Here is a 22,266-nt window from a genome sequence, read left to right as displayed (position 1 = left end):
CTATAGGTATGTCAGGAATAAAAGAATGACTAGGGTAAGAGTAGGGCCAGTCAAGGACAGTGGTGGGAAGTTGTGTGTGGAGGCTGAGGAGATAAGCGAGATACTAAATGAATACTTTTCGTCAGTATTCACTCAAGAAAAAGATAATATTGTGGAGGAGAATGCTGAGACCCAGGCTATTAGAATAGATGGCATTGAGGTGCGTAGGGAAGAAGTGTTGGCAATTCTGGACAAGGTGAAAATAGATAAGTCCCCGGGGCCGGATGGGATTTATCCTAGGATTCTCTGGGAAGCCAGGGAAGAGATTGCTGAGCCTTTGGCTTTGATTTTTAGGTCATCATTGGCTACAGGAATAGTGCCAGAGGACTGGAGGATAGCAAATGTGGTCCCTTTGTTCAAGAAGGGGAGTAGAGATAACCCCGGTAACTATAGGCCGGTGAGCCTAACGTCTGTGGTGGGTAAGGTCTTGGAGAGGATTATAAAAGATACGATTTATAATCATCTAGATAGGAATAATATGATTAGGGATAGTCAGCATGGTTTTGTGAAGGGTAGGTCATGCCTCACAAACCTTATCGAGTTCTTTGAGAAGGTGACTGAACAGGTAGACGAGGGTAGAGCAGTTGATGTGGTGTATATGGATTTCAGTAAAGCATTTGATAAGGTTCCCCACGGTCGGCTATTGCAGAAAATACGGAGGCTGGGGATTGAGGGTGATTTAGAGATGTGGATCAGAAATTGGCTAGTTGAAAGAAGACAGAGAGTGGTAGTTGATGGGAAATGTTCAGAATGGAGTTCAGTTACGAGTGGCGTACCACAAGGATCTGTTCTGGGGCCGTTGCTGTTTGTCATTTTTATAAATGACCTAGAGGAGGGCGCAGAAGGATGGGTGAGCAAATTTGCAGACGACACTAAAGTCGGTGGAGTTGTAGACAGTGCGGAAGGATGTTGCAGGTTACAGAGTGACATAGATAAGCTGCAGAGCTGGGCTGAGAGGTGGCAAATGGAGTTTAATGTGGAGAAGTGTGAGGTGATTCACTTTGGAAAGAATAACAGGAATGCAGAATATTTGGCTAATGGTAAAATTCTTGGTAGTGTGGATGAGCAGAGGGATCTCGGTGTCCATGTACATAGATCCCTGAAAGTTGCCACCCAGGTTGATAGGGTTGTGAAGAAGGCCTATGGTGTGTTGGCCTTCATTGGTAGAGGGATTGAGTTCCGGAGCCATGAGGTCATGTTGCAGTTGTACAAAACTCTAGTACGGCCGCATTTGGAGTATTGCGTACAGTTCTGGTCGCCTCATTATAGGAAGGACGTGGAAGCCTTGGAACGGGTGCAGAGGAGATTTACCAGGATGTTGCCTGGTATGGAGGGAAAATCTTATGAGGAAAGGCTGATGGACTTGAGGTTGTTTTCGTTAGAGAGAAGAAGGTTAAGAGGTGACTTAATAGAGGCATACAAAATGATCAGAGGGTTAGATAGGGTGGACAGTGAGAGCCTTCTCCCGCGGATGGAGGTGGCTAGCACGAGGGGACATAGCCTTAAATTGAGGGGTAATAGATATAGGACAGAGGTCAGAGGTGGGTTTTTTACGCAAAGAGTGGTGAGGCCGTGGAATGCCCTACCTGCAACAGTAGTGAACTCGCCAACATTGAGGGCATTTAAAAGTTTATTGGATAAGCATATGGATGATAAGGGCATAGTGTAGGTTAGATGGCCTTTAGTTTTTTTTCCATGTCGGTGCAACATCGAGGGCCGAAGGGCCTGTACTGCGCTGTATCGTTCTATGTTCTATGTTCTATGTTCTATCTGTCACTGCACTGTGGCCAAGGAAACGTAACCTGTCCATCTGCGTGCTGTGCTAGTTATTCTTACTGACATACTTCAGGTCATAGATACATAGAAGATACCTAGAAGATAGGAGCAGGAGGGGGCCTTTTGGCCCTTCGAGCCGGCTTAGCCATTCATCACGATCATGGCTGATCATCCAACTCAATAGCCTAATCCTGCTTTCTCCCCATAGCCTTTGATCCCATTCTCCCCAAGTGCTATATCCAGCCGCCTCTTGAATATATTCAATGTTTTAGCACCAACTACTTCCTGTGGTAATGAATTACACAGGCTCACCACTTTTTGTGTGAAGAAATGTCTCCTTAACTGTCCGAAATGGTTTACCCTGAATCCTCAGACTGTGACCCCTGGTTCTGGACACACCTATCATTGGTAACATCTTCCCTGCATCTACCCTGTCTAGTCCTGTTAGAATTTTATAAGTCTCTATGAGATCCCCTCTCATTCTTCTGAACTCCAGCGAAAACAATCCTAACCTAGTCAATCTCTCTTCATATGACAGTCCCACCATCCCTGGAATCAGTCTGGTAAACCTTTGTGGACTCCCTCGAGAGCAAGAACATCCTTCCACAGAGAAGGAGACCAAAATTGCACACAATACTACAAGTGTGGCCTCACCAAGGCCCTGTACAATTGCAGAAACACATCCCTGTTTCTATACTTGAAACCTCCCCCAATGAAGGCCAACATACCATTAGCCGTCTTTACCACCTGCTGCAACTGCATGCTTACTTTCAGCGAATGGTGCACAAGGACATCCAGGTCCCGCTGCACACTCCCCTCTCCCAATTTACAACCATTCAGGTAGTAATCTGCCTTCCTGTTTTTGCTTCTAAAATGAATAACCTCAAACTTATCCAAATTATACTGCATCTGCCATTGGTTTGCCCACTCGCCCAACCTGTCCAGATCTTGCTGTAGGACCCCTGCATCCTCGTCACAATTCACCCTCCCACCTAATTTGGTATCATATGCAAACTTTGAGATGTTACATCTTGTTCCCTCATCCAAATCATTAATATATATTGTGAATAGCTGGGGTCCCAGCACTGATCCCTGTGGTACCCCACTGGTTACTGCCTGCCAATTTGTTAAAGACCCATTAATCCTTATTCTTTGTTTCTCTTTGTCATAGTAATGAGTAAGGCAATGTCAGGTCTAGTGATACTAAGTTCATTTTTGAAAAGTGTTTCTTTCATTTGAATCACAGAATTATGGCATCCATACAGTGCAGAAGATGCCCATTCAGCTCATTGAGTCTACAGCAACCCTCTGAAAGAGCACCATAGAGATAGAGACTGCGTGGTCATGGGCAGAGAGGGGGGTCATCTTGGATGGGTCCAGTTTAAGGTGGTACTAGAGGAGGTAGAGCCAGAAGGGGATGATGGTGGACGGCAGGGGGAGGGGAGCCGTAAGCTTCCCGTAAGAATTGTAATGCGGAAAGTTTGTGGGTTAAACGGGCGGATTGAGCGGTCTCAGGTTTTTGCACACCTGAGGAGTTTGAAGGATCAGGTTAGGTAGGATGGGAATGGGTGGGACAAGTATTTCATTTGGGGTTTGACTCAAAGTCACGGGGGGGGGGGCATTTTGTTGAACAAAAGGATGGGGTTTGTGAGGGCCATGGGCAAGCAGGATCCAGGGGTGAAGATATGTGATTGTGAGTGAGGCGCTGGAGGGGACGCTAATTCTGCGAGCCAACGCATATGCATTGAATTGGGATGATGTGGAGTTTGTGAAGGGTTTACTGGGATCAATCCCGGATATAGATGCGCACCAGTTGATTGTGGTTGGAGATTTTAATTGTGTGATGGAACCAAGGATTGACAGGTCGAACCCCAAGTCGATGGGAAGGTTGAGGATGGCGAAGGAATTGGGAGGATTTATGGAATGTATGGGAGTGAACATGGAATATAGAACATAGAACATACAGTACAGAATGAGGCCATTTGGCCCATCAATTCTGCACCGACACACTGAAGCCCTCACTTCCACCCTATCCCTGTAACCCAATAACCCCTCCCAACCTTTTTGGTCACTAAGAGCAATTTATCATGGCCAAGCCACCCAACCTGCACGTCTTTGGACTGTGGGAGGAAACCGAAGCACCCGGAGGAAACCCACGCAGTCACGGGGACAACTGCAGACTCCGCAGTGACCCAGCGGGGAATCGAACCTGGGACCCTGGCGCTGTGAAGCCACAGTGCTATCCATTTGTGCTACCGTGCTGCCCAAAGGTGATCCGTGGAGGTTTAAGAACACGGGTGGGAGGGGTGGGGGGAGGGGGGGGGGAGTATTCCTTCTTCTCACACGTGTATAAAGCATACTCTAGAATTGATTTATTTGTGGTGAATCGAGCGTTACTGATGGGGGTGGTGGATGATGAGTATGCGGGAATCGTAATTTTTTTTTTCTCTTTTTTATAAATTTAGAGGACCCAATTAATTTTTCCAATTCAGGGGCAATTTAGCATGGCCAATCCACCTAGCCCGCACATCTTTTGCGTTGGGGGGCGAAACCCACGCAAACACGGGGAGAATGTGCAAACTCCACACGGACAGTGACCCAGAGCCGGGACCGAACTTGGGACCTCGGCGCCGTGAGGCTGCAGGGCTAACCCACTGCGCCACCGTGCTGCCCGGGAATCGTAATTTTGAATCGTGCGCCCCATTGGCTGAGGTGAGGCTTAGCTCGGGGCAAGTATAGCGGCCGGGATGGAAACTAGATTTGGTTCTCTTGGCAGATAAGACATTTTGTGAGAAGGTGAGACTGGTGATTGGGGATTACATGGAGCTTGTTGCGTGAAAATATTCACAAGTAGCCCTTAACATGAGTGAAAGAAGCAATTTATTGTTGCAGAGCTCTGGGAGTAAGTCCTGGACCCCTTGGTCTTGCCGGCACACTTTCTGACTGAGCTGTGGCTTAAACTGGGTTAACGTACTTTTTCAAAGGCATAATTAGTTCCCATTCTCATTTACATACAGTCAATCAATTTTCTTAGCATTGCAGTTCATTCCATATATAGTTATTAATTCTTTACACAGTATGTTACATTCGCCCAATCAATATGTTGTGCGCATGATTACATAAGGTCATAGGGTTATGAGTTGGCAGTCATTAGGTCATGAGTTGCCAGTCCATGATGTGGATTTAGAGGCCACCCTTCCTTTCGCAGCTGTCTTGACAGCTTAGAGTAACAGCTTAGAATAACAGCTCCTGCAGTCCATGGAGCACTGGTCCTCACTTGACTCATTGTCTTTGGAGGATACATCTGTGAGAGTCACTCTTAGTCCAAAGTTCACTGTCGCAGCAGAAAGTTTACACCAACAAACCGAATCAGAACGGAGAGGTGCAGGTGGCCACGTTCTGGGAGGCATTGAAGGCAGTAGTCTGAGGGGAGATGATCTCTTTCAAGGCGCACAGGAATAGGAGGTGGAGGGAGGAGCATGGACGGTTGTTGGAAGAGATAGTCGACATGCACAGGAGATACTCAGAGGCTGCTATTGAGGAGTTGTTGGCAGAGAGGAAGATGTTGCAGGAGCAGTTCGATAGGTTGATGATGGGAAGGGCACCGGGCAGTTACGGAGGGCGAGGGGGGTGCAATATGAATATAGAGAAAAGGCGAGCCGTATGCTGGCCCACCAGAGGCAGGCTGCGTCAAGCGATAATCTAAGCATGCGAAGGGGGAGATAGCATCAATGAGGTGTTCAGGGGGTTTTATGAGAAGCTGTGTAGGGCTGAAACAGGCGGAGAGGAGGGGGATCTGGGATGGTTTTTAGATGGGTTGGAGTTTCCAAGGTTGGAGGTGGAGAGGAGGCAGGCATTTGGGAGATGATGTCGGGGGAGGCTCCAGGGCCGGACGGCTTTCCGTCGGTGTTTTATAAGGAGTTTGTGGCTGATTTTGCACATTTGCTGGGGATGTTTAATGAGACGTTGTAAAAGAGGGAGCTGTCAGAGACACTGACGCAGGCGTTGATCACGCTAATTCAGAAGAACTCGACAGATCCTTTGGAGTGTGGGTTGTATAGGCTCATTTCATTGTTGAACACAAACATGAAAGTGCTGGTAAAGTTAGTGATGCATGATCAATTGCACAAAGACTTGAGTTGGATACAACTGAGGCTTTATTGCTCTAAGATGTGTGGCCTCCCACAGCAGCTGGTGAAATGACTGCAGCATGGAGAACACAGATATTTATACTCTGGGACTACCAACGTACCTGTAGCACAGGTCCTACCATACATCACCTAATAGAGGTGCAACAGTGGTTTACCACATTCACAACAAATGGTTTTTACATTTACAATATTCGATAGAGAGAAAAAAGAAGAGTCTTTTGAAGTCCAGTGGACCTGTTAGAGGTTTAACCAGTCCAGGGCCTTAATGTGCCGCTGGGGGCGACATAGTAGTGGCGGCGATGCCGATGCTGGTCTGATGTCCGGTGACTCTGGGAGCGTGCCGAAATCCTCTTTGTCCTCGGGTGTGGGCAGAGGGAGGACAGATGGTCCTTGGGGAGTTGCGGCTGGGAACGTCGGGGGAGGGGAGGGTGGTGCCGGGTCGGGGGGGGGATGTCACTATGGATGTAGTCGGGGAAACCGAACAGAGCAAAGATCGTGTTGAGAGCTTTGATGACGGTGGCAGACGTCATATTGGGGCATGGGATGGCAAAGGGGAATCTGGAGCACTCATCAACCACACTGTGAAAATACGTGTTACGGTCGGTGGAGCGGAGTGGCCCTTTGAAATCCACGCCCAAGTGATAGTAGTTAAAACTGGGGAGAAACACAGATTGGTCGTGGACTACAGCCAGACCATCAATCGGTACACGCAGCTCGACGCGTACCCCCTCCCACGCATATGTGAGTCAATCAGATTGCACAGTACCGGGTCTTCTCAACAGTGGACCTCAAATCCACCTACCACCAGGTCCCCATTCGTAAATCGGACCGTCCATACACTGCCTCCGAGGCGGACGGCCGCCTCTATCACTTCATCAGGGTTCCCTTCAGCGTCACCAACCGGGTCTCGGTCTTCCAAAGGGAGATGGACCGAATGGTCGACCCGGTATGGTTTGCGGGCCACCTTTCCGTACCTAGACAATGTCACCACCTGCAGCCATGATCAGTAGGACCACAACGCCAACCATGCTAAATTTCCCCACACCGCCACTCTCCTAAACCTCACCTACAACAAGGAGAAGTGCGTGTTAAGCACGACCCGCTTAGCCATACTCGGCTATGTGGTCCAGAACGGAGTTCTGGGGCCCGATCCCGACCGCATGCGCTCCCTCATGGAGCTCCCCCTCCCCCACTGCCCCAAGGCCCTCAAACGCTGCCTGGGGTTCTTTTCGTACTACGCTCAGTGGGTCCCAAACTATGTGGACAAGGCCCGCCCACTCATATAGTCAACCCATTTTCCCCTGACGGCCGAGGCACAACAGGCCTTCGCCCATATCAGAGCCGATATCGCCAAGGCCAGGATGCATGCAGTAGATGAGACACTACCCTTTCAAGTAGAGAACGACGCATCAGACGTCGCCCTAGCCGCCACGCTCAATCAGGCAGGCAGACCCGTGGCATTCTTCTCCCGCACCCTTCATGCCTCAGAAATTCAGCACTCATCCATCGAAAAAGAGGTCCAAGCTATCTTTGAAGCTGTGCTGCATTGGAGGCATTACCTGGCCGGCAGGAGATTCACTCTCCTCACTGACCAACGGTCGGTCGCCTTCATGTTCAATAACACACAGCGGGGCAAGATCAAGAATGACAAGATCTTGAGGTGGAGGATCGAGCTGTCCACCTACAATTACGAGATTTTGTATCGCCCCGGTAAGCTCAAAGAGCCCCCAGACGCCCTATCCCGAGGTACACGTGCCAGCGTACAAGTAGACCGACTCCGGACCCTGCACGACAGCCTTTGTCACCAGGGAGTCACACGGTTGTACCATTTCATAAAGGCCCGCAATCTGCCCTACTCCGTCGAGGAAGTACGGACAATCACCAGGGACTGCCAGGTCTGTGCGTCGTGCAAGCCGCACTTCTACCGGCTGGACCATGCGCGTCTGGTGAAGGCCTCCCACCCCTTTTGAGCTTTGCCGATCCCAAAGGACGACACGGCCGCCGGACCGGCTCAATTTGTAGACCCATCACCCCCGCCGCACTTGATTTTTTTTACAGGGGGTGAGTGTGGTGAATTATAAACCTAGTAATTCACACTGTGTTCTATTATATGTATTGTGTCCTTGTGGGCTCTGTATACGAGCCGTTGCGCGGCTCTGCCCATAGGGGGAGATGAGGAGTTTGAGCTCTGCCCATGGCTCCGCCCATTGCTCCTCCCACTAACCAGAAGTATAAAGCTCTACAGTTGTGAACCTGTTGCCAGTTCATCTCGTCGCAGGCAGGCTCTGTTGTAAGATTATTAAAACCACTGTTCACTTCCAATCACGTGTCTTGTGAATTGATGGTCACATCACTGGAGTACACCTTATTGGAGGAACTGTTGCTCCCGGATGGGTTGGGAGAGAGTGGCCTGGGAATATATACAGGTGGTTGGGGAGCAGGGGCGCAGGTGGTGAGTGTCAAGGACAAATGGGAGGAGGAGCTTGGGGGGGGGTGGGGTATAGGCTGGGCACTGTGGTGTGAGGCGATGCATCGGGTGAATTCAACTCTTCCTGCGCAAGGATGAGCTTGATCCAGTTCAGGATGGTACACACAGTACACATGACCCGGGCGAAAGTGAGTGGGTTCTTCCAAAGGGTGTCCAATAAGTGTGAAAAGTGTCGGCGGGGGCCGGTGAATCATACACACATGTTCTGGGGTTGCGAGAAGCTGTGGAAATACTGGGAAACAGTGTTAGGAACGTTATCGAAGATTGTAGGGGTGGAGGTCAGGCCGGACCCAATGGTGCCGATCTTCGGGGTATTGGTATTGGAGCTTCTGGAGGGGAAGTGGGCCGATGTTGTTGCCTGCCGATGGATCTTGCTAAACTGGAGAAAAAAAGAAAGAGCACCCGACCTAGGCCCACTCCCCCACCCTATCCCTGTATGCCATATCCCCACCTAACCTTTGGACACTAAGGAGCAATTTATCATGGCCAATCCACCTAACCTGCACATCTTTGGAATGTGGGAGGAAACCGGAGCACCCGGAGGAAACCCACGCAGACACAGGGAGAGTGTGCATACCACATGCAGACAGTCACCTGAGGTTGAAATCAAACGTGGGTGCCTGGCGCTGTGAGTCAGCAGTGCTAACCACTGTGCCGCCCAAGGCAAACAACAATCTCAGGATGCACCATTTGAATAGTCGCACTGTTGACAAAGTCACAGTTACAGTAGTGACGTCTGTACTCTGAACGTTAACTCAAAACAATTCAATGTCTCTTGGTAATACCGACTTCGGGAGCGAATTTTACATTTCAAGTTACAACGCATCAAAGGGTAAACGTAAGACACCCATGAGCTTCATTGAACACTACACTGCCATTAATTTACCTCAAATTCCACAAATTGCAGCTATTCACTGTAGTGATCTGCATATCTGCATGCACACAAGGGGTTAATGTACACAACAACTAAGTAATCACTAGAGGGAGCATGAGAGATGTATAAATAGACAGACGAAAGCCAGGATCAGCTCTCACCACAGGAACAGCAGCTCGTGACAAGACACAGACAGACAGCTCAGCACAGGTGTACTTCTTAATCAATCATGTTCATGTAACATCTAGTTTAAGCTCTGGAGAGAGAACAAACTTACTCAATAAAGCATTTACTTCACCTAGAAGACTATGAGCATTATGCGGGCATAAGAAACAATATATTCAAGTCTGGTACTATGCTACGGTATGCAGCATGGTAGCACAGTGGGTAGCACTGTTGCTTCACAGCTCCAGGATCCCAGGTTCGATTCCCGGCTTCGGTCAGTCAGTGTGGAGTCTGCACGTTCTCCGCGTGGCTGCGTGGGTTTTGTGCGGATGCTCCGGTTCCCTCCCACAAGTCCCGAAAGACGTGCTGTTAGGTGAATTGGACATTCTAAATTCTCTCTCTGTGTACCCGAACAGGTGAATGTGGCGACTAGGGGCTTTTCACAGTAACTTCATTACTGTTAATGTAAGCCTACTTGTGACAATAAAGATTATTATTATTAACTCTGTCCTGCCTAAACCTCTTCCTCGGTGTAAGCTCCCATACCCATATATATATAGCTCCCCTAAACCTTGATATCATATGTTTTCTCCACAAGGTCTCAATCAAAGACAAGGCCATCTCTAATCAGGTGTACCTTTATCAACCCACAACTCTGCCAAACCCAATTCCTTCTACGTCCGCCACAAAAAAATCTCTCAAGTTGCTTCCAACTGCACATTTAAATTTACATTTGCCTAGTATTTTGCGTTTCATTTATCACATTAGTTCTGCAGCTGGTGATCTGTTGAACTACATTCAAGTCTTCACCATAGTGTCTGACCAGCAAGATCTTAACTCTCTCCTACCCTTGCTGCTTCCCCTGTTGTGGCTACCATCATTACTCCCTGAAGCCCAATAGGTTGGATCACATCAAACACCATCAGGTCTCACACTCTACCCTCCCAAAATCACCCACTGCTCAATGATCATCCTGCGAAACAAAGAAAAGTCCTGGTTTCTTTCCCTCACAATTTGTTAAGCTCCTCTCCCTGTCCCTAAACCCGCAACTTCAACAGTGTGCTTGGAGCTCAAGGACCAAATATTCAGCAGCCTCTTTCATGTTCTCTCTTTTTGGACCATCCCAAGATTCCCTTGGCCTACACTTGATCTTCATCTAGTTTAATTTGTAACTTCCCTCATATCCTCTCCAAGCTCATCTTACATTTCTACTACCAACATCAACCCACTGCCCATCTGCAAACCAGCCAGACACTCCTGCTCCCAACCCACAACCCTCCAATGTCTAAATACGTGCAAAGAAAAAAAGATTGTTGGTCCATTGAACAGTAAGCCTTAAAATTCCTGAATCTGAATTAATGTTCGGAACACACGACAATTTGAGAATCGCTGCTTGCCCAAGTAGCCAGTAATTCACAGTATAATCAGTAGTGGGAACAGGCATCAAAATGGCCAATTACTTTCTGAGTTTAAAGAATGGGAGTATAAAACACCAACATATAATAGAAAACATTGGGTAAATGACAGGTAAGGGTGTTTTGGGCATACCATTAGAGAAAGGCCATATTTACCAATATCATGTCAATACCAAGAGTCCATAAGCACCAGTACCATATAGATATAGAGAGACCATACAGCACCAATACCACACAGATCTAGAGAGACCATAGAGTACCAATACCATACTGATAAAGAGAGACTATACAGTATCAATACCATACTGAAACACATGGCAACACCGTAGCACAGTGGTTAGCACCTTGCCTTCACAGCTCCAGGGTCCCAGGTTCGATTCCCGGCTGGGTCATTGTCTGTGCGGAGTCTACATGTTCTCCCCGTGTTTGCCTGGGTTTCCTCTGGCTGCTCCGGTTTCCTCCCACAAGTCCCGAAAGGCGTGCTGTTAGGTAATTTGAGCAATCTGAATTCTCCCTCTGTGTACCCGAACAGGTACCGGAATGTGGCGACGAGGAGCTTTTCACAGTAACTTCATTGCAATGTAAGCCTACTTGTCCATAACCATATACAGTACCAATACCATACCGATATAGAGAGACCATACAGTACCAACATCGTACTGATACAGATAGAAAGATCATACTGTACCAATACCATATTGATATAGATAGACCATACTGTACCAATACCATACCGATATAGAGAGACCATACAGTACCAACACCATACTGATATAGAGAGACCACACAGTAACAATACCATACTGATATAGAGACCATACAGTACCAACACCATACTGATACAGAGAGAAAGATCATACTGTACCAATACCATATTGATATAGATAGACCATACTGTACCAATACCATACCGATATAGAGAGACCATACAGTACCAACACCATACTGATACAGAGAGAAAGATCATACTGTACCAATACCATATTGATATAGATAGACCATACTGTACCAATACCATACTGATATAGAGAGACCATACAGTACCAATACCATACTGATATAGAGACTATACAGTACCAATACAATACTGAAATAGAGAGACCATATTGTACCAATACCGTACTGATATAGAGACCATATAGTACCAATACCATACTGATATAGAGACCATACAGTACCAATACATACTGATAGTATAGAGAGACGATACAGTACTAATACCATTCTGATATTGAGAGAGATCATACAGTACCAATACCATACTGATATAGAGACTATACAGTACCAATACAATACTGAAATAGAGAGACCATATTGTACCAATACCGTACTGATATAGAGAGAGACCATACAGTACCAATACCATACTGATATAGAGAGAGACCATACAGTTCAAATACATACTGATATAGAGAGACCATACAGTTCCAATACATACTGATATAGAGAGAGACCATACAGTTCCAATACATACTGATATAGAGAGAGACCATACAGTACCAATACATACTGATATAGAGAGAGACCATACAGTACCAATACATACTGATATAGAGAGAGACCATACAGTACCAATACCATACTGATATAGAGAGACGATACAGTACTAATACCATTCTGATATAGAGAGACCATACAGTACCAATACAATACTGACATAGAGAGACCATACAGTACCAATACCATACTGATATAGAGAGAGACCATACAGTACCAATACATACTGATATAGAGAGACGATATAGTACCAATACATACTGATATAGAGAGACGATATAGTACCAATACCATACTGATATAGAGAGAGACCATACAGTACCAATACCACACTGATATAGAGAGACGATACAGTACCAGTACCATCCTGATATAGAGAGACCATACAGTACTAATACCATTCTGATATAGATAGACCATACTGTACCAATACCGTACCGATATAGAGAGACCATACAGTACCAATACCGTGCCGAAATAGAGAGACCATACAGTGCCAACACCATACTGATATAGAGAGAGACCATTCAGTACCAATACCGTACTGATAGAGAGAAAGATGATACTGTACCAATACCATATTGATATAGATAGACCATACTGTACCAATACTATACTGATATAGAGAGAGACCATACAGTACCAATACCATACTTATACAGAGAGAAAGATCATACTGTACCAATACCATACTGATATAGAGAGAGACCATACAGTACCAACACCATACTGATATAGAGAGACCATACAGTACCAACACCGTACTGATACAGAGAGAAAGATCATACTGTACCAATACCATATTGATATAGATAGACCATACTGTACCAATACCATACCGATATAGAGAGACCATACAGTACCAACACCATACTGATATAGAGAGACCATACAGTACCAATACCATACTGATATAGAGAGACCATACAGTACCAATACCATACTGATATAGAGACCATACAGTACCAATACCATACTGATATAGAGAGAAAGATCATACCGTACCAATACCATATTGACATAGAGAAACTATACAGTACCAATACATACTGATATAGAGAGACCATACTGTACCAATACCATACTGATATAGAGAGAGACCATACAGTACCAATACCATACTGATATAGAGAGACCATACTGCACCAATACATACTGATATAGAGAGAGACCATACAGTACCAATACCATATTGATATAGATAGAGACCATACAGTACCAATACCATACTGATATAGAGACCATACTGTATCAATACCATACATATATAGAGAGAGACCATACTGCACCAATACATACTGATATAGAGAGAGACCATACAGTACCAATACCGTACTGATATAGAGAGAGACCATACTGTATCAATACCATACTGATATAGAAACCATACAGTACCAATACCGTACTGATATAGAGAGACCATACTGCACCAATACATACTGATATAGAGAGAGACCATACAGTACCAATACCGTACTGATATAGAGAGACCATACAGTACCAATACCATACTGATATAGATAGACCATACAGTACCAATACCATACTGATATAGAGAGACCATACTGCACCAATACATACTGATATAGATAGACCATACAGTACCAATACCATACTGATATAGAGAGAGACCATACAGTACCAATACCATACTGATATAGAGAGAGATCATACAGTACCAATACCATACTGATATAGAGAGAGACTATACAGTACCAATACCATACTGATATAGAGAGAGACAATACAGTACCAATATTGTACTGATACAGAGAGAAAGATCATACTGTACCAATACCATATTGATATAGATAGGCCATACAGTACCTATACCATACTGATATAGAGAGAGACCATACAGTACCAATACCATACTGATATAGAGAGACCATACAGTACCAATACCATACTGATATAGAGACCATACAGTACCAATACCATACTGATGTAGAGAGAGACCATTCAGTACCAATACCCTACTGATATAGAGAGACGATACAGTAACAATACCATTATGATATAGAGAGACCATACAGTACCAACACCGTACTGATATAGAGAGAGACCATACAGTACCAATACCATACTGATATAGAGACCATACAGTAACAATACCGTACTGATATAGAGAGAGACCATAGAGTACCAATACCATACTGATATAGAGAGAGACCATACAGTACCAATACCGTACTGATATAGAGAGAGACCATACAGTACCAATACCATACTGATATAGAGAGACGATACAGTACTAATACCGTACTGATATAGAGAGAGACCATAGAGTACCAATACCATACTGATATAGAGAGAGACCATACAGTACCAATACCATACTGATATAGAGAGAGACCATACAGTACCAATACCACACTGATATAAAGAGACCATACAGTACCAATACCATTCTGATAGCGAGAGGGAGAGACCATACGGTACCAATACCATACTGATATAGAGAAAGGCCATACAGTACCAATACCATACTGATATAGAGAGAGACCATACAGTACCAATACATACTGATATATAGAGACCATACGGTACCAATACCATTCTGATAGCGAGAGGGAGAGACCATACGGTACCAATACCATACTGATATAGAGAAAGGCCATACAGTACCAATACCATACTGATATAGAGAGAGACCATACAGTACCAATACATACTGATATATAGAGACCATACGGTACCAATACCGTACTGATATAGAGAAAGGCCATACAGTACCAATACCATACTGATATAGAGAGAGACCATACAGTACCAATACCGTACTGATACAGAGAGAAAGATCATACTGTACCAATACCATATTGATATAGATAGACCATACAGTACCAATACCATACTGATATAGAGAGAGACCATACAGTACCAATACCGTACTGATATAGAGACCATACAGTACCAATACCACACTGATATAGAGAGAGACCATACAGTACCAATACCATACTGATATAGAGAGAGACCATACAGTACCAATACCGTACTGATATAGAGAGAGACCATACAGTACCAATACCACACTGATATAAAGAGACGATACAGTACCAATACCATTCTGATAGCGAGAGGGAGAGACCATACGGTACCAATACCATACTGATATAGAGAAAGGCCATACAGTACCAATACCATACTGATATAGAGAGAGACCATACAGTACCAATACATACTGATATATAGAGACCATACAGTACCAATACCATACTGATACAGAGAGAGAGACCATACAGTACCAATACCATACTGATATAGAGACCATACAGCACCAGTACAAAGAACAAAGAGAAGTACAGCACAGGAACCGGCCCTTCGGCCCTCCAAGCCTGCGCCGATTATGCTGCCCGAACCATAATGATATAGAGAGATCATACATTAGCAATAGTATACTGATACACAGAGATCATAGAGTGTGGATGCACTGAGAGTTCCACCCCTTCCCCCATTACTGGGATCCTGCAATCCCACTGAATGTCAGTGGACCTCAGAGTGGCTTGCCGCATGTCTCCCAGTATGTCTTGGGAACTGGGATCGGAAAGCCCTTGTGTAGGATGATTTCCAGTGCAACAGAGATGGGTAATAAGGGATTTAAGATAGATTTCCCTTTTCTTCGTGTTCCTTCATGGGAACTATGCAGGTATTTTTCAAGAGGCAACAAGGAGACAAATGGGACTCCGCGTTGCTGCACCTTAGTCAAGTTGCCGCGGAAACATGACTACAAATAGGTCTGAATACACATGAGGCATTGAAATGGTATTTTCTGCTCATCTCAAATTGCCCTTGAGAAGGTGGTGTTGAAGCATTGCAGTCCATATGGTGTAGATGCATTCACTATGCAATGAGGAAGCAAGTTCCATGAATTAGACCTGGTAACAGTGACGATATTGTTCCTAGTCAGGTCGATGTATGGCTGTGAGGGAAACCTGTGGCTGGTGATGTTCCCATTTGTCTGCTGCCCTTGTTCTACTAGATGGTAGAGATAATGCACTTGGAAGATGCTGTTGAAGGAGGCTTATTTGGTTACTGCAGGCCTTTTAAATACTGTTCTGTGTTGTTGGTAGAGGGAGTAAATGTTGAAATGATTGGGATTCCACTAAAGTTAGATGCCCTGTCTATGCAGTGTTGACCTCCTTGAATGAAGTTGGAACGGCAACCTTCCAGTCAAGTGGCTGATATTCCATCCTCTGACCTGCTCTTGTAGCTACAGTATTTATATGGCTGTTCCAGTCAGTTTATGGTCAATGGGAGCACCCAAAATGCTGATTGTAGGGGATTCAATGATGGTAATGCCATTGATTGCGACTTTAATGTGGTTAGATTCTCTCTGGGTGAAGATGGTCAAAGCCTGGCACTTGTGTGGTGTGAATGTTATTTGCCACTTATCAGCTCAAGCCTAAATGTTGTCTTGATGCATTGGGGTTGCCAACTGTGATTAAGCTTATTCCTGGAGGTTTCATCACATGTCTTGCCCCATGTCAGTCAACAGATCCATCGTTGTCGCCCAATGCCCTCTTACGCCACTTGGAAATCAAAAAGAGTGATTATCCAATTGGATGAAGGTTGACTGCCAACTAAACACCCTTTTTTTGCATTTTCCATATTTTTATATTTGGTGGAGAAATGTCAAAGAAAATGACAAATTATCTTTTTTAATGTTCCAATCATTTTTCTCCAGGTTTGCACACAATGTTATCCTGGTGATTATCTTCAATTCCTGGAGACTCTTGGCCAATCTTGGAGGATCCTTATGTTGAACGAATGGACTGCTTTACCATCCGAGGAGTCACTAATAATACTGAACACTGTGCAATCATCAGCAAACAGCATCACTTCTGACCTTACGATGGGAGAAGGTCATTGATGAAGCAACAAAAGCTGGTTGGGACTAGGACACTACCTGGAGGAACTCCCGCAGCAGTATCCTTGGGCAGAGATGGTGGCTCCCCATCAACCATAATCATCTTGCTTTGTGGTTGGTGTGACTTGAACCAGTGGAGAGTTTTCCCAGATTCCCACTGGCTTCACTTTTGCCTGGGCTACTTGATGCTTTGATATCTAGTGCAGTCATTTTTACTTCACCGTTTGAGTTCAGCTTCTTCCTCTATGTTTTGACATCCTGGGTTAGTGCGCGGTCGATTCCAGCCCCACAGACACCAGAGTCCCAACAAAAGTGAAGTAACCAATAATTTGTATAAAATTTCTGAGATCTTTGGCCCTTGACTGCTCCAATGATTTACAGTCAGCAGATTTGTAAGTAAAACATAAGAACTGTTTATTTATAACAAAAATAGAGATGAGGCATGCAATCACTATACTAGATAAATGGCCAGCTAATGTACTACTCCCCCCCTTTTTCCGTCCCACCCTCTACCTAACACACATAAAACATAAACACACAGTGGGGAGTAGAAAAATAAAAGAGGATTAATGTGAGATGAAAGATGAGTGAGTGCCCTTACTTCGGATGTTGAAGTTTTTCAGCTGACTGTCTTTCAGACTGACAGAGTGACTGCAACCACAGTTGGATGGCTAACAAGTATCTTCTGGCTAGAACATTCAGTCTGAATCCCCAGACTGTGGGATTCCCTCTGGGGAGTCACTTCCGCTTTTATTAAATTGGGCCTTCACTCAGAAAATCCACCCCAGGCCTGAGTAATTCTTGTTGTTTCCAACTCCACCAGAATGACCCGAGCTTTACTGGGGAAAAACAGAGTTCCCCTCACAAGATTTAAAAGAGAGTTATTTAAACAACTGGCCCTGCCCACAGCTGTTGCTGGACTGAACATCCTTGCAGTTCAACCTGACTGTAGAAAGAGAAAGGTCTTTATTTTGAACCTTCAGACAGTGTTCATCAGGTAAGAGAGAGATGAGGACTGTGGTCCTCCAGCTTCTTTATCTAACCAAAGCTAAAAACCAGATGAAGCCTTCCTGTCCGTGGCAGAAGATTCCGGAATGGTCAGCACCAACCAGCACAGATCATCAGGCAAAGTAAACAGCTAATTGGCCGACAGCCAAATCCATCAAGGGGGGTCATCAGCGATGCCCGCACATCCTGCTGGATCCCTTTTTAAAAATTAACGGTGAAATCCATCTTAAAAGTGTATGTCCCTGTAATTGTCCAGGCACAAAAATTATAAAAGCCAAAACAAAAGAAAAAATTGAATAAACAAGGGGTAAACAGACATTAACAGGAGGATCCTTGCACTGTAATGAAGACAAGAGCTGAGATTGAGATGTTTTTTACACAGAGGGTTGTTGTAATTCTCCGTAACATTGTGTTACTGAGGCAGATAAGAATTATATTTGTTAGAAGCAAATTGGATAAACATTTGAAGCAGAAGAAGCCACTTTGCGGAACGTGCAGGGTAGTAGCATTAGTTTTGTATTGCTCCAGCTGAAGATCCAGTTTTATTTTGGCTTTTATAATTTTTGTGTCTGGACAATTACAGGGACCTACACTTTTAAGATGGACTTCACCGATAATTTTTAAAAAGGGATCCAGCATGATGTGCGGTTACCGGTGATGACTCACCTTCCAGCTGATACACAATTAGCGAAGAGGATTCCTTTTGTACTGTTAACTTGTACAATCCTGTGGTTTATATTGTGCACAGTCACTGATATCAGAAGTGCCTGTTCAATATATTGCACTATTGCAGCACTGTTAAATCTTTATCATTTATACCAAGATAGGTAGCATTGAAGTTAAGGTTGTATAGTAGATTTTCCCCTGTCAATATTCTGCTGCAGGAACAGATGCAGCGAGATCAGAAAATCAGATGAACGTGTATTTACCGCGCCCGCTTCCTTCTTCATGTCATTTGTGTGTCACTGCTTTGGTGGATATTTCATGACATAACCTCTTCATGGTCCCAAAATACAAACATAGATATTTAAACAAAGGATTACCACAACCTCTGGGCTTCTGTGCTAAGAGTAGATTAGATTCCACCTGTTGTGTTGATACCTGGTCTTTGGAGAGGAATACCTCAAACCCACTCCCCTGCCTTTTATCGATAGCCCAGCAAATCCTTTTGCTGGGGTTGAGATTTTTGCATTCAAAGAAGCATCTTCTTTTTTTAAATGGTTGCAATTTTAATTGTTAATCTTTTAAATGAGGTCTTGTTTGCTGCTGCAAGTGGTTTGCCATTGTTTTGACATGTGCTATCTGTCTGAGCAGCTTCTGTAAGAATCTCAAGGCTTTGTTTGTAGTTATCTCGTACAATCGCATAATAGGATCTCGGGTGAAAAACAGTCCTAAAATAATTAGTCGATGACTCATTTAACATGCACTTCATAATTTGAGCATTAGTCAGCTCATTGCAATTCAAAATTCAAACTCAAAACTATTTTAAAGCTTGAGAGACATTTTCGAAAAGCTGAAGCGTGTGAGATATTTTTAAGCACCTAATGACGACGACACTCATATGTTTGATGAGTCACTCAATGCTTATCCAAACAGTCAGTAAATGCTGTCATTCAAGTGAAATGAATCAAAAGAGTACTCACAGCTTCATAGTCTGCTAACTCAAGCCGTGCTTTATTTTGCATTGTCCGCTTGCAGAGGTAAACCGCTGTGAATAGAAACAAAACAATGATTGCAGCCTTAAAGGATTAAAGAATCGCGTACAGGTGTGGAGAGTTTCTTTCACATCGCAAGTTGTTAGAATTTAGAATGGACTGCCTGAAAGGAAAGTGGGAGCAGACTCAGGAATAAATTTGACAAGGGAATTAAACATATACTTGAAAAGGAAAGATCTACAGGAGTAACGGGAAAGAGCAGGGGAGTGGGACTAATGGAAAACTCTTTCAATGAGCCAGCACAGTCATGATGGGAGGAATGTCATCCAGCTGAACTGTGTCATTCGAAGCAATGCAGATGAAACAGATGGTGCATTGTAATCAACATTTAAATAAGGTTTTACTATGATTGGCTGCCTTATTGCACTTCAGTGAATTTATACATTTGCAAAACCTGATTTGCAAAGAGACTATTAGAAAACTATGTACCATAAATTACCTCAGGGCTGCATCGAAAGAAATTCCAGGCAGATGGCTAAATGGAGTTTCTGGTGACCTTTTGGTGACCTTGGCAGCACGATAGAACAGTGGTTAGCACTATTGCTTCACAGCGCCAGGGTCCCAGGTTCGATTCCCGCTTAGGTCACTGTCTGTGCGGAGCCTGCACTTTCTCCCCGTGTTTGCGTGGGTTTCCTCCGGGTTCTCCAGTTTCCTCCCACAGTCCAAAAATGTGCAGGTTAGATGGATTGGTCATTCTAAATTGTCCTTAATGTCCAAAATGGTTGAGTGGGGTTGCTGGGTTACTGGAATGAGGTGGAGGTGTGGGCTTAAGTAGGGTGCTCTGTCCAAGGGCAGGTGCAGACTCGATGGGCCAAATGGCCTCCTTCTGCACTATCAATTCTATGATTCTGTTGATGTCATAGGAGCCAAGCACGGAAGGATGCATTCACCTAAGGTCCATTAACAGGGCATGAAATTTTCACAATGTAAATCAGATTTTAATGTAGTACCAAGTATGGAAAATACAAACTCAGGTTTCCATTTTCAGTCAGTTTAGGTTGGTGGTAGAACCTTAATTTAACCCAAATATATATATTTTTTTTCATTAAAAGTACCAATTAATTTTTTCCAATTTAAGGGCAATTTAGTGTGGCCAATCCACCTATCCTGCACATCTTTCGGTTGTGGGGGCAAAACCCATGCAAACATGGGGAGAATGTGTAAATTCCACACGGACAGTGATCCAGGGCCGGGATCGAACCTGGGACCTTGGCACCATGAGGCAGCAGTGCTAACCCAATGTGCCACCGCGCTGTCCAAATTTAACCAAAATATATAACCTGTAACGTTGGAGGGCAGTGGTTGCAAAATGAGTTAATAGATGGTGAGAATAATTCCTATGCGAGGAATTTTCTTGTTACCAGCATCTGTAGCATCTGGCACCTCAATACCAGGGTGAATCTTTCAGTGGTGGTAGTAGTACCCACCCATGGATCTTGGTATCTATCCCCAAAGAAAGTTAGAACTCAATTATAGACAGCCCTCCTAAAGTAGAGGTCGTCTGGGAATATTTTAAATAGTTTTTTTTGCACCCAGTGCAAAACCAATTAGTACCACTTTCCTAAACCCTCTTTTGACTGGCACCCTAGATGTATCCATAGACAGAAGGATACCCATTGCTAATATTATAATGAGATGAACTCCATAGATCAAAGATATTCTGTGATATCAGGAATAGAGGTTACCTGCTCGTTTATTTTGGGAACCATTATCTTTGGTGCAATACTCAAGTGCTACAATATGGAGCTGCTAGACCTTGCCAGTTTACTGCAACTGTCATGATCCTAGACCAGACCCCCAGGTTTTTGGTAAAAACCAGTTAGGGAACAATAAGATTTTAAAAGTAGACAAAATTTGAGATGCAAGTCACGTGCTGAAGTAATAAAGCCAGAAGATCACATGGGTTTTGAACAAATAAATATAAACATTATGATGAAAGGTCAAAAAGATAAAACAATTTCCAACATCTATCTTGTGCCCCAACATTCAGGTTTAATGTGAGTCACTGGTGAATTAACAGGCGAACTGTGGCCACACTGCACAATAAATAGAAAATGCAACCAAGACAAATCCCATCGATTTCCCGCAATCCGGCCATATGTCAGGAAACTCTGTGAGTCAATCAATTTTGTTGAAACTATGTCCCTCCTCAGGTATTCCAAACTTTTCACTTTCAAAGATCACTAAGCTTCTGAATTTCAGAAATCTGCTGCAACATGGCTGCCTCAATGACCTCCCGGGATTTCAATCTTGTCACCCGAGACT

At 44.4% G+C, this 22,266-nt stretch overlaps 1 protein-coding gene across 8 annotated transcripts in view; it reads right to left on the bottom strand.

Annotated features, from left to right (window-relative positions):
• Positions 1–22,266, bottom strand: part of LOC119974827 (regulator of G-protein signaling 7) — a 585,527-nt gene that overhangs the window by 101,324 nt on the left and 461,937 nt on the right. For all 8 annotated transcript variants that reach the window (XM_038814129.1, XM_038814137.1, XM_038814144.1 and 5 more), the window contains exon 7: positions 19,930–19,994. In XM_038814129.1, the coding sequence (XP_038670057.1) occupies positions 19,930–19,994 (65 nt within the window). The remainder of the gene's footprint in view (positions 1–19,929; positions 19,995–22,266) is intronic.

Source organism: Scyliorhinus canicula, chromosome 1, assembly GCF_902713615.1.
Source record: "Scyliorhinus canicula chromosome 1, sScyCan1.1, whole genome shotgun sequence".
Taxonomy (NCBI): Eukaryota; Metazoa; Chordata; class Chondrichthyes; order Carcharhiniformes; family Scyliorhinidae; genus Scyliorhinus; species Scyliorhinus canicula.
The sequence above is the reverse complement of the archived record's forward strand: the minus strand, read 5'-3'. Positions and strand labels throughout refer to the sequence as shown.